Source organism: Natator depressus, chromosome 19, assembly GCF_965152275.1.
Source record: "Natator depressus isolate rNatDep1 chromosome 19, rNatDep2.hap1, whole genome shotgun sequence".
In the NCBI taxonomy this organism is placed as follows: Eukaryota; Metazoa; Chordata; order Testudines; family Cheloniidae; genus Natator; species Natator depressus.
In genome coordinates, this window is record NC_134252.1 from 941,870 (window position 1) to 956,038 (window position 14,169).

Consider the following 14,169-nt stretch of genomic DNA (forward strand, 5'->3'; position numbering starts at 1 on the left):
GGATGGGGTCCCCGGCCTGTGTTCGCCAGAGGCTGGGACGGGCGACGGGGTGGATCCCTCGGTGAGGCCCTGCTCCGTTCGCTCCCTCTGGGCCCCGGCACTGGCCGCTCTCGGCCGGCAGGACTCTGGGCTGGATGGACCTTTGGGCTGACCCCCCTCTGCTCTGTGGCCCGGCCCGGCCTGCCCTGCCCCTGAGCATGGGGTGGCTGCTGCCCAGCCCTCAGCCCTCCCCACTGCACACAGGTCCCAGCTGGCCCCGCCCCACGGCACCCCTACTGGCCCCGCCCTTTCGCACGAGGCCCCGCCCCCTCTGCTGGCCACGCCTCCTCAGTCCCACAGCCTCCCCCTGTCAGAGTGAGGCCACGCCCTCTCGACGGCCCCGGAGCTCCCGCCCCTCAGCCCCCACCCCAACCGCCTCCTCCTCGCGGGCGGGGCCGGAAGGGGCGGGTCTGGCGTGCTGCGGGAGTGCCGGAAGCGGAAGTGATGCGTTGGGTAATCATGGTGCCGCGGGGAGGCCGCCGCTGCCGCCGCCGCCGTTACCGGGCGCTTGGTGAGAGCGGGGCGCGCCCAGCCTGGGGGCTGCGGCCGGGGCAGGGCGGCCCGGGGCCCTGCCGGGCCCAGTGAGCGCGACCTGGGGCCCGCAGGCTGCGCCCGGCCGCTCCGGGCCCCCGGCTCCGGCCCGCGCTGTCAGCCCGCCCGGGGTCAGCCCGCCGCCCCGGGCCCGCGCTGGGCGGCCCGGCCTGTGTCCGTAGCGCGGGGCAAACGAGGGGGCGGGACCCGGCCTCAGCCCGGGGGGGGCGGGGGGAGTGTGCAGCGCCGAGCGCAGGGGACCCGGCCTCAGCCCGGGGGGGGCGGGGGGAGTGTGCAGCGCCGAGCGCAGGGGACCCGGCCTCAGCCCGTGCTTTGTTGCTATATCAGGAGCAGCCCCATGCCCACCTGGCCCTTCCCCTCCTGGCTCAGCGATCAAGGGCTGGTGATAGGCACTCGCTGTTCCCTGCTTGGCTCCTGGGGGTGGTTTTTCAGGGCTTGTGGTTGGTGCCGTCTCACGTCCAGTAGTCGTTTGTCTCCAGTCCGGCCCTGAGGTTCAAACGTGTTAGAAAAGCTCATGCCGTTTCAGCGAGTGCAGCCCTGGGCAGCAAGCAAGAGATGGTCCACAGTGGGCAACGTACCCAGCAAAGTGACAGTTTGTCTTGTCTGTGGGAGAGCAATATGCTCTGATGCCCTGGGCATGTTTGCGCTCAGCTTGTTTTTATAAACTCTGGGAGACTTTTGCACAGAAAAAAAGCCGGTTATAGTAACATACTAGAACCCATTAACTCTAGCACTTTATATTGTAAATATCTGAAACTATTTCTGCTGCAGTTGCGCTTAGAGAGCCCAGTCAGGGAATGGGGTCCTGTTGTGCTATGCACTGTATAAACACGCAATAAAAAGACAGCCCTGTCCCAAAGAGGTTCTTGCTTGTTTCATCATTTCAAGACACCTAGTTAATCTCTGGCAATATACAGTCATTTGCATGTGGCTTTTAGTAGACTTAGGTACAAGAGGCCCAACCTCTATGGAGGGATGTTTCTTCTAAATCTAAAAGAGAACTATAGGCTCTTTTCAGGTCTCATACAATATATTTTTTAACCATTTAGAAGATTTGGAGCACTCTTGAAAGTATTTTCCTATACGAACTGAATAAAAACTGTCCTGCACTATTTGTCTCGATTTTCTGAAAACGAGACAAGGTTTCTGGAAGTGAATTAATGGGGACAGGAAATATAAACTTGTTGAAGTTCACACCCTTGAGGGATTTAGGTGAAGTCCTTATCTAAATATTGATATTCTTACTCTTGTGCTACTCTTGTTACAGATGAGTTGTTACATTTTGATTTCATGATGCTGCACTAAATTCCATTAAACCATGGGGGAAAATAGTCCTGATGGCAGCATTCACTACTATGAAGCGGAGGAAGATGAACTGACCCAAGATGATAAAATGATGAGGTTTATGGACAAAAATGGTCTGGTTCCTTCATCATCTGGGACAATTTATGACAGGACAACTGTTCTAATTGAACAAGACCATGGGACATTAGAAGATGATGAGGATGAAGGACAATGTGGAGATCACTTGCCTTTTTTACCAGAGGGTCATGAAGAAGGATTTCATTTAATAGATCATGAAGGAATGTCCCAGGGTTATGTGCAACATATTATTTCTCCAGATCAGATTCATTTGACTATAAATCCTGGTTCAACTCCCATGCCAAGAAATATCGAAGGAGCTACTCTCACTTTGCAATCTGAATGCCCAGAAACCAAGCGTAAAGAAGTAAGTGACCAACTATAATCGTAGAACTTTGCCCATCTTGAGAGCTGTTCATCTGGTGATCTCAAAGCACTTTGCAGATATTGTTGAGGTTTTTTTCCCAAGTGGTACTGAGAATTTAGCTGCACACTAAAGGAAAACATATGACTAACTCCACATAACTGTTTTGAAAATCTCAACCATTAGGTTTAGCTTCACAGTAGCTCTGTGGTTATGTAGGTAAGTACATGATAAGTTGCCCAGGATTACACAGTGAGTCAGCAGCTAGAATCAAGAATGTAACGTATCAGTCCTGATTCACAGTCTCTCCTGCTCTCACTACTTAGACCGTTCACCTTATTATGTAACTGTTACTGTGTGAAGAGAACCCCAGTGTGTTTCATGACAGTGCAGTAACCACTAAATATAGTAATAAAAGGTGACTGGAAAATAAGGACCATGATAATAGTGCATGTGCTTTAGTGGTCTTTCTCTCTAAATAGCTTGATTAGTCTTTCACAACTCTTAAAAATATTGCCAAAACTAAGCATTTAAAATGGATATAAGCTTTCTTAGCCTGGGGTGTACCAAGTTTGGCTTAGGAAAATTTCTGCATCCCAATTAAGTGTCAACTTCCAGCCGATTGTGATTTGAAATTTCTAAAATATTAAATCTTCGTCACCCACACGGATTTGAAACAGAAGCTTGACATAACCTTAGTTACAGCGTTATTACCGGGGGCACTGTAATCAGCAGCAAGTGAAATTTTAGGAAGTCACAATTGTACTTGATTAAAATGTGACCTTTCGAACCAGCTGACTCCTGTGAAATGGGTGGTTCTAGCAATAGAATACATGATTTTCATAGTGAATTTTTGTTGTGTTGAAAGCAAAGTGGGTTCGGACAGACTTACTAAAAAGAATTTTCTCCAAAAATAATGAATTGTATGGGGTATCTTTGGTTGACTAGTGTTAATGTAATCTGTCAGCATTTCAGACTTCGGGCTGGTTCTGTAGTCCTTGCTCATGGTGAAGGAGGACTTACATGAGTATTTCCATTAAAGCCAATGGAACTACTTGTGTAACTGATCCTCTCTGTGAGTAAGGGTTGCAGAATTGGGCCTTTAGTTAGAATGGAATCTGGGTTTGAAAGCCTGAATAATTTAGTTTAGCAGGTTTCAGAGTAGCAGCTGTGTTTGTCTGTATTCGCAAAAAGAAAAGGAGGACTTGTGGCACCTTAGAGACTAACCAATTTATTTGAGCATGAGCTTTCGTGAGCTAGAGCTCACTTCATCGGATGCATTCAGTGGAAAATACAGTGGGGAGATTTATATACACACAGAACATGAAAAAATGTTCTGTGTATATATTAAAAAAAAAGCAGGGGACCTTGAGTGACGTTCACTTGGCAAAGTGAAAGTGGTTCAGTAGCAGCAGCAGTTGCTTTCAAGTCAGAGATGCAGTTTCTGGACCGGAGGGTCTCAGTCAGCAAGTCTGTTAGCCTAGGACTCAAATGGGATATTTTCTTTTCCAATTTTCAGTAGTGTTACTGGCTGCTGCACCCTGCCTTCTTCACCGCTGATTTATTACTACAATTTATTTTCGTGTCATGCTACAGTTTTCCTTTGTTCTTTATAGGACACTCAACTTGCCACTTCCAGTGTCTGAGAATAGTGGTGTGTGTGAGCTAAATCAATGTGGTTCCTTCTCCAAATGTGTAAAAAATAGGATTGTCCTCTATTACTTTTTGAGGTGTTCGAAAGGCTTGGAAGATTTTTTTTTTTGTAATTGTCTTTTCTGCTTTGTTATATGCTGTAAATTCAGGCAATGACTCCTTCACTCTTTGTAGAGGAGTGAAGATGACTAGAGAGCTAGTAGTAGGGGGTACAGTAAAAGTGAATCCTGGGAAAATGTGGTCTTATGTCTGCTCAATTTAAATGCTTGACAACTAGTTGGGAGGAAAGATCTTTAAAGACTAAACACGCTTGCACCTTCAATTAAGGTCTGAAAAAGCTATCCCACTAGTTCTCTGGCCCTTACGAAACAGGGAAGATGACTTGACGTTGCTTATATTTGAGAGAGAAGCAAAATAGAAACAATTTATGAACGTTCACAAAGTAGTAAAAGGGCTTGGTCCCAATTTCTTTAGTTTGGAGGGTCACCTTTAACTCTATTTTGTTACAACATCTCATTCTACCTTTAGTACTACTTTCCCCATGAGAATAGCTAGTACTTACATCATCTTCCATCTTAGTTTCATAAGCTTCCTATTCACTGGTACTAATTCACCCTGAACTCAGTTTAATCTTGTAATTTGTGCTCCCTCAGTTTTGAATTACTCAGCAGTCTGAACAATTTAGCTAGATGGACAATGTTCCATCCTATATGCCACCAGGTTTTCTTCACCAATAAAGATAAACTTTACTTCCTCTTAGCCCCTACTTATGTATATGTGTAAAATGTAGGCTCCTTCTGGTTACCCTCCAAGGTTGTGCTATCCTTTCTTTGCAAAGCGAATACACAACATAGCTATAATTGCCTTCTACAGAACTGATACTGCTTTGAGTTTGTCTTTTGCCATCTGTGGCTGTGTCCTAGTGCCATGTTTCATTGGTGGTGATGGCGTTAAGCCTTTTTCTGGTAAACTCCCATCTTTTCCTGCTCTGTACTCTGCATGACAGCTTCATTTTAGATGTTTGGTCCCCTCTTCCCAGACCTTTTATCTATAGTAAACAAACACTTGCCCTTTGTACTAAAAGATGTGTATTGCTTTGAATATCGTTGTATAGCTCCTCATCTCACCACTTATATGTGCAGCCCATGGACCAAGCGATTGTTACTAGCTTCTGGTAGTGGCCACAATCTTGAGTAGCTCACAAGTATGTAAAACACTTTCATGTATTGCAGTAGTTGATGTAAAGATGATTCTCCTGCACGTGGAGCTTTTTGATGCAGCACTTTGCACCATAACTTCAGGACAAACTGCATTACCAGGAATCCAGTTTATTTTAGTGCTGATGTGTATTAGTAATGAGTGGTACTAAAGCTGGTAGTCCTGTTAGGAAAGATAATGTACCTTTTTCCAGCTAATAAAATTCACTTTCCTACCTTGTGTCTGTTTTTAATCCACCAGTCTACTTTATATGCCAGACCTTTCTCGTGCTTTGTCTCAACCTATGACACTACAACTATAAGATGAACTTTTTAAGCTGCCGAGCAGATGTGTAACCGTTCTGCAGTGCTCAACAAAGATACCTTGCATCAGCTGTCTTGCTGTTACTAAATCAAACATGCTGCATGGTGTGTTTTAACTAATACAACATTGCTATTGCCTTCTCTGCACAATGATTCTCCTCTCCCGTGGATGCTAGATTTCCCAGTTCTCTATCTTGTCATGGAGGAGCATTTTAAAAATGCTAAAACTTCAGATTTGTCCTCAATTCTCTGAAAGCTGGTGCATGATTGTTATCTAGGCTTAGGATACTTTTCATTTTAAACATGTCCAGTGTTTTCTTTATCTTTTTCTCTATCTCTGTGCTGTCCTATACTAGACCAAGGAATAAGAAACAAACCCCCATATCTGGCTGATAGTGTGGTTCCCCTTTCCATCCAGTTAGCCCATTGACGTTCCTTTGCAGATGTTTGTACCCACTCATAAGAGGCCATCCAGTACATGTTTCTGCTTGTGGCCCTCTTCAGAACTGAGTGAGTAATCCCTGCAGGCTCCTGTGAGTAGATAGTACCCGGTTAAATAAGCAAAAGTAGTGTCTCAGACTGAATCTGTTCTAAAAAATCCTGTGCAGCAATTCTCAGATGGTCTGTGGGCATGGTGCTGGCTCCTCCTTGTTTTCAGCTGCATTAAGGACAGCTAAAATTCATAGAATTATAGAAATGTAGGTCTGGCAGAGACCTTGAGAGGTCATCTTGTCAGTTCCTTGGGCTGAGGCACCACCGGGTGTACCTAGACATTCACTGACAGGTGTTTGTCTAAACTGTTCTTAAAAACTGCCAATTACGGGGGTATAGAATCGTGGAATATTTACTATTTTTTTTCCATGAGCAGTTGATGCTGCAGGCAAGGGCATCTCTTTGTAAAGCAAGTTAGATTGGAGGTGGTGAGGGTTGGCAGAATGGTCTCCGCTGCTAGGCAGAAGCAGTTGAAAAAGAGAGAGGTTTAGTCTGTGGTGCTGAGAGTTGAAGGCTGTAGGTCTCCTCCAACCCCATAATGGCTGCTGTGTGACACCAAAGAGCTATCCATTGCCCTCCTGTTGTAAATGCCAAGGCTGCTTTTCTTACTGTGGCAATGCTTGCTTTTTGCTTTTGATTCTTTCACTTCTGTCTATGCAGTCTCTCTCTCCTTCCACAATCCACCCTCCCCTGCTGCTTTTGGCAGTTAAATATTTTCCATGCTATTCAGAATTCTTCGGTGTGTGGTGCTTTTCCTCACCACCCCTTTCCCTAGAGTGTAGAGTTACTGTGCTGTCAGCACTTGGTAACTGCCCTTCCTGCATTGATCTAACACTTGTGATTCCTGAAAGGTCTGTATCGGGGGTAGCCGTGTTAGTCTGTATCCACAAAAACAATGAGGAGTCCGGTGGCACCTTAAAGACGAACAGATTTATTTGGGCATAAGCTTTCATGGGTAAAAAAAAAAAACCCCCAACTTCTTGTTTACCCATGAAAATTCATGCCCAAATAGATCTGTTAGTCTTTAAGGTGCCACTGGACTCCTCGTTGTGTTTTTCTAAAAGGTTTGTCTCGTTTTCACACTTTGATACCACTTGTATAGTTTATCATGGCATTCAGGGCTCATGGACTTTGAAAAGCAGGTGTTCATAGAACCACAGAAATATAAGACTTGGAGAGACCTCAAAGTCATCAAATCCTGCCCCCTGGGTTGAGACAGAACCAAGTAAATCTAGACCATCCCTGGCTAGTGTTTGTCCAACCTGTTCTTAAAAACTTCTAATGGTGAGGAGTCCACTACGTCTATTGGAAGCTATTCCAGACCTTAGCTACCCTAACAGGGAGAAAACTTTTTAAAATATCTAACTTAAATCTCCCTTGCTGCAGATTAAGCCCATTGCTGCTACTCGTACCTTTAGTGGACATGGAGAACAATTGATCACTGTCCTCTTTATAACAGCCCTTAACAGATTTGAAGCCTGTTATCAGGTCCCTCCTCAATTGTCTTTTCTCAGACTTAAACGTGCCCAGTTTTTTTTAAGCTTTCCTCATAGGTCAGGTTTTCTAAACCTTTTGATCATTTTTGTTGCTCTCCTCTGGACTCTCTCCAGTTTGTCCATATTCTTAAAGTGTGGTGCTCAGAATTAGACACAAGGGCCTAACTACTGCCAACTAAAGTGGGACATTGATGTCTTGCATATGACACTGTTGTTAATACACCCTATAAGCCTTTTTCACAGCTGCATTATAGTGTTGACTCATTTGGTTTGTGGTCATAGAATCATAGAATATCAGGGTTGGAAGGGACCTCAGGAGGTCATCTAGTCCACCCCCTGCTCAAAGCAGGACCAATCCCCAATTAAATCATCCCAGCCAGGGCTTTGTCAAGCCTGACCTTAAAAACTCCTAAGGAAGGAGATTCCACCACCTCCCTAGGTAACGCATTCCAGTGCTTCACCACCCTCCTAGTGAAAAAGTTTTTCCTAATGTCCAACCTAAACCTCCCCTGCTGCAACTTGAGACCATTACTCCTCGTTCTGTCATCTGCTACCACTGAGAACAGTCTAGATCCATCTTCTTTGGAACCCCCTTTCAGGTAGTTGAAAGCAGCTATCAAATCCCCCCTCATTCTTCTCTTCCGCACACTAAACAATCCCAGTTCCCTCACCCTTTCCTCATAAGTTGTGTGTTCCAGGCCCCTAATAATTTTTGTTGCCCTCCGCTGGACATTTTCCAATTTTTCCACATCCTTCTTGTAGTATGGGGCCCAAAACTGGACACAGTTCTCCAGATGAGGCCTCACCAATGTCGAATAGAGGAGAACGATCACATCCCTCGATCTGCTGGCAAGGCCCCTACTTATACATCCCAAAATGCCATTGGCCTTCTTGGCAACAACGGCACACTGTTAACTCCTATCTAGCTTCTCATCCACTGTAACCCCTAGGTCCTTTTCTGCAGAACTGCTGCCTAGCCATTCGGTCCCTAGTCTGTAGCGGTGTATGGGATTCTTCCGTCCTAAGTGCAGGACTCTGCACTTGTCCTTGATGAACCTCATCAGATTTCTTTTGGCCCAATCCTCTAATTTGTCTAGGGCCCTCTGTATCTTATCCCTACCCTCCAGCGTATCTACCTCTCCTCCCAGTTTAGTGTCATCTGCAGACTTGCTGAGGGTGCAATCCACACCATCCTCCAGATTGTTAATGAAGACATTGAACAAAACCAGCTTGAGGACCGACCCTTGGGGCACTCCACTTGATACCGGCTGCCAACTAGACATGGAGCCATTGATCACTACCCATTGAGCCCGACAATCTAGCCAGCTTTCTATCCACCTTATAGTCCATTCATCCAGCCCATACTTCTTTAACTTACTGGCAAGAATGCTGTGGGAGACTGTGTCAAAAGCTTTGCTAAAGTCAAGGAACAACACGTCCACTGCTTTTCCCTCATCCACAGAGCCAGTTATCTCATCATAGGTCCACTTTAACTCCAGATCCTCTGCGACAGTATGATCACCTAGCCAGTTATTCCCCATTTAAGTACTTTGCCTTGTCTTTATTGAATTTCATCTTGTTGAGTTTGGATCAATTCTCCAGTATGTCAAGATCCGTTTGAATTCTAATCCTGTCCTTCAGAGAGTTTACAACTCCTCCAGGCTTGGTGTCATCTTTTACTCTCCACTCTATTGAATTGTCCTGGACCTAGGACTGACTCATTACATACACCCTCCCACTATGACAGTGAACTACTGATAAGTACTCTTTGAGTACAGTCTTTCTACCTGTTGTGCACCCACCTTATGGTAATTTCCTGTAGACCACATTTTCCTAGTTTGCTTATGAGAATGTCGTGGGACTGTGTCAAAAGCCTGACTAACCGTAACCTATGTTACTCTATTCCTATAATACTAAGGGGTTAGGACAACCTTTCCCTGTGTAGCTTGCTTCCACAGTAAATTTGCCCAACATTAAAATACATTTCAACTCCAGATGCTGTATAAGTGAGCCCCATTCCAATATTTAACTGAAACTTCTATGCAGAGAATTTCGCTTTTCTTACAGCCTTCATTTTAGTTGAGAGATTCACTGAGCTTCCCTAGCTCCCTCTCTGGACCATGGCAGCACTTCAGAATCACTGTCACACTTGTTCTCAAGCTGGCAGCGGGGTCTAGACAATTAGAAATGAACATGGTGATAAAGGCACAAAAATAAATCTTGTCTTTAGGTACAGATGTAAATTAAGGCCTGTTTTTAGACTGAAGTTCTCCTGATTAATCCAGCATGAAGATGGATCTCTGTGGGAATTTAATAGAATGCTAGAAAAATTTACCTCCTTTTCACGAAGTAGCTTAAATGATTACAATCACATCCTAGCACCAAAGAGACAGGATTTAAACCCCATGTTGGTCACAGTGGAGAACAAAAAAATTCAGTTACTTTCCTACTTAAGTGATTCCTTTCTGCTGGCAGCTAGCTGCTGTATTATAGCACATTTCTATTTGTTGGTGTGCATGAAGCTTTTGTATATGTAATTTGCTTTAAGGTTCTGTAATGACCAGGATCTATCATCTCATCAAAGGAAGGTGAAATTAAAAGTATAATTCTTTCTTTCCTTCCTAGTGTGAAATACTACTGTTGTATCAACAAGAGACTCTGGATTGAATGAGAATTGTGACAAATGTAATTTATATATAGAAATAAAAACAGGAGAAAAGGAATTAAATACCAAACAACAAAATGTGTCCCTAATCCCAAACACAGTTATTATAACACCAAGGGGTTTAGTGCAAACTGTGATCCCACTTTACTGCCATCAAGCCTTCTGCATGTTGCTTGCTGTAAACAGGCATAAAAAGGTCCTGGGCCTCTGCCTTCACCTACATGTGTCCGTAGTGCCAGCCTATCCCCTGTAGCTTGTATTCACAGGAGGCAGGTCACCCAATACCTGGCAGGGGAGAGAGGTCAGCTGACTTTTTGCTTTTGCATTGCACTTAATAATCCTTGTACTGGCAAAGTGCTGTGCACTATACAAAGGAAAAATGTTCACTGCCCTCCAAGAATGTACTGTCTAAAAGGCAGACACCTGGGAGATCCAAAGGTGGGGATGTAATTTAGTGGAGGGATGTGTCTTGTGGGTTTTTTTTAATGTTGCCCTTCAAATCCTCCTCTTCATTCCTAGTGAAAGGGGCCTCACTGCTGAGCTGGCCCCATGTAGCACTAGCATAGGGCCAAAATGTATGCTCTGTACACAGTCTCAGGTTGGGATTTGTGTGGGATTGCACTGTCCCAGTGGAGACTTTGAGTTGGCTTGTGCCTATGGTTCAATAAGCCCTGTATCCATAGTGAATGTTGGCTTAGCTGTCATCACCCAAGTTTCTCACTTTCCTAGGTGACCTTTCAAACAGGCAGGTCTTGAGCTTGTGCCGAAGTGCCCTTAACAGAAACCAAAGGTCAGAGTGGCCATGTTTGTGAGACTCAGTGCTGCAGGTCTCCAGGTGCTGAATTATCCAGCTGGCAGAGCCTCCTGAAAGGAGAGAAGCCAAGAACACTTTCAAAAGTGGCCACTAGTTTTAATGGGTGGATGTCAGTTTTTAGGTTCCCAGTTTGAGACACCCATGACATTTTAGAGATGCTGAACATCTACATTTCCCAGTGATCTCCAGAGGCATTCTGGGCACTCTGTATCTCTTAGAAATCCGTCCTAGTGTATCTCTTGTGGGACAATCAAAACCTGATGCTTGCAAAATCAGTGGTCACTTTTGAATATGGTAGCCTTAGTGGCTAGAGTCTTGTCTTTTTTTTAACAATATTAGTAAATGTTATTACATAAAATCTCTCACCTTTCCATCCTGCTTTCCATACATCCATGCAGCACACGTATTTTGCCAAAGTGGTCCCTCCAGATCTGGTTGAAAGAACAGTTTGGGGAAGATATGTTTAGTTCTCAAACTGTCAAAAAAATAGAAGTGTTTAAAAGCTGTAGTGGAGAAATGTCCTGAATGTTTCTGAATCTAATGCTGGGGTCTGTAGGAAAATCCGGCTTCTAAAATCCAACTGGGATTTTCAAAGTTTCTCAGGAGTGGCCTAAATGCTCCCATTGCATGCAGTAATAAGACTCTCACTGATTCAGTGGGAGAAGAGTTAGGCCAGTGCTGCATATTTTTGAAAATCCCACCCCAAACTTCTGTTTAAAATAACTAATATAAGTTCCAGAAAATCCGCACACTGCATGTAACAAGCTCTTTCCTACCTCTGTTGCAGCCTTTGCATAGGGGGAACCATTTACAGAATCTTTTTTTAAGCAGAGACTGATTTTAATTTTGTCTCTATAATTGTTCCTAGTATTGTATATAGACCTTCTGAAAGGTACAGGGGGGAGTGTATGCACTACATTCTGCATGTGTATGAATCTGCTTCAAATCTACTTCCTTTTCTGATGATAAAGGTTTTTAACACATCAGAGTGATGCTTTTAAAAGGGTACAGGGAGGTACCATAAACATTATTACATGAGAATGTCAAGCTCCTCTCCAAATACAGCCTAGTGTACTGAAGACTCACTGCTAGTTCAATTTATACCAAATCCAATGCAAAGCATTAGCCAGTTGCTTCCATTCCTGGCAGGACTGCAAGGGGCTTTCAGTAGGTTCTTGACCAGATGTGCTATTGATGAAGTATTCTTGGTGCTGATATTGTGCTGTTTGTCATATTCTCCTAACTTCCAGTGTTTGTCTTCTTGCATCACTTTAAGTGGCACCAAAATATATGTACAGCCTGATAACATACCCGGAAATCTGTCCCTGCTCCCTTCTCCTTCCTTCTTAACCCCCAGTGACAGTGAAGAATGCGGATTCTCAAATATTCTTGCATCTATCTACTCTATTAAAGAAAAAGGGTGTAGGGAGGAGTGCTGAATCACTGAGAGGATTAAAGTTTCTTTCTCTTGTCGTTCCCGGGATTTTAGGGAAAGGTAGCAGCTAGTGTGGTCTCAGGCCCTGCTGTCTGCTTTAAGAGAAAAGGCTTGCAAAAATTTGTTAGGAGACCATGAGTTTGTAATGCACATACAGTCCTTGTGTCCACCCATAGCAGCCATCCTAAGTGTTCCACATGTGCTGATTCATGTACCTGAAATCCACATGAATCCAACTGAACTGGTGAAATCTGTGTTGGTTTCTCCCCAGTGTGGACAGGAAGCTATAAGTGGTGTGGCTGTACTGGTTCGTCTAGTCTTCCCAACTTCATTGCACAGTTCAGTACCTTGTATTTGGAAATTACCCCAAAGCCTCTTCTCATAGCAACAGTGCCGGGTGCTTTAGGAAAAGTAGCACTTTGGGAAATATAAGACGGTTGCTGGCTTGTGTCCTTCCCTAGTTATCGTCCCATATCCAGTGATTAAACTAGTCTTCAGAGAAAAAGCAGCAAGTTCTTCCTTCTGTATTGTGGCTTTGCTCTGTCTTTGTAAATGTTTCTAAGCCTCTGTTGGAATACTGCATTTCCACTTGCCAGTCACCCACTCAGTGCACTGGGGCTCTAGAATCGTTTTGTGACTGGTGGGAGTTCTCAACCATTGCAGTCAAATTAAAGCTGTCAGTCTAATAATTACCATTGAAGAGAAATCCAGTCTAGCAGAGCAAACTGATGATTTTTTCCATGTGGAGAGAGAGTCCAATTCAATGAAACATTCTGACTTCCATACTATGTAAGCCTCTAATGCACCCTCTCCCTGTTTGGTGCAGAAGCTTGGCAGAATTTCTATCAAATCTAGTCTGACATGAGTCAGGTGATCCAAGCAGCTGGTTGGGAATTCTGGGTTACTTGTGTATCGCCTTAAAGCTCCATGTTTATAATCTCATTTTGGTTCACAAAACAATCTGCGCGGTAAGAATTAAAATCTTTTGTATTGGCATGAGCTTCTTTCCAGTTATATCTCCGCAAACCTTTGCTTTGTTGAGCTGATATTCCCAGTTAGTGTGGGGTCTTTGGGCAGTCTCATCACATTACACACACACACACACAGACACACACACACACACACACACAATTTTACTATGTTTCTGCTATAAATTATATTTGATATGTAAGAAAATACAGACTAGATGGAACAAAGCAATCTATAATCCACAATAACTTGTAAGAGATCTATTCACTATCAGTGTATTGGAGCAGCACAGTGCAGAATTATCCCTCTAGGGCCTGGCTTTGTACTCCTTATTTGGGGATGTTGGTGTGAATTTAGAATTTCTACGGATTGCATGGCTGTTCTATGTGGACCTGTTAATGTGCGTTTGAAACTGGACAATTGTCTTGGTCAATAGCTGAACATTTTAGAAGATTTTGAATTTAAGTTCAGACACGCTTTCTTTTTTATATTAAAAATGAGAGCGAGCATAGAGCAATATTTCATTAGACTCATAGTCCTGAGAAATGCTGAGCAATGATACTTCCATACACCTCCACAGTGTGAAGTTAAGGGGATTCAGCACTTCGCTGGATCATGTTAGAAAAGTATGTATCTGTCTGCCTCTTCCCCTAAACATACCAGCACAGTCAAATGCCAATTGCTAAAGGCTAAGTTTATTAATTTGGAATGCATATGGGGATTTAGACCTTCACTTTGATTTATTATCCCATAGACTCATGTTCCTGTGCTAGTTAAACTCTGTAAACCTCTGTTTCTGTCAATTTGC

At 44.0% G+C, this 14,169-nt stretch overlaps 1 protein-coding gene across 1 annotated transcript in view; it reads left to right on the forward strand.

The window, feature by feature from the left end:
- The first annotated feature begins 454 nt into the window (after positions 1-454).
- Positions 455-14,169, forward strand: part of MTF1 (metal regulatory transcription factor 1) — a 31,448-nt gene continuing 17,733 nt past the window's right edge. Inside the window, exons 1-2 of the mRNA XM_074934615.1 lie at positions 455-550; positions 1,859-2,320. Coding sequence (XP_074790716.1) covers positions 1,910-2,320 — 411 coding nt within the window. The 5' untranslated portion in view covers positions 455-550; positions 1,859-1,909. The remainder of the gene's footprint in view (positions 551-1,858; positions 2,321-14,169) is intronic.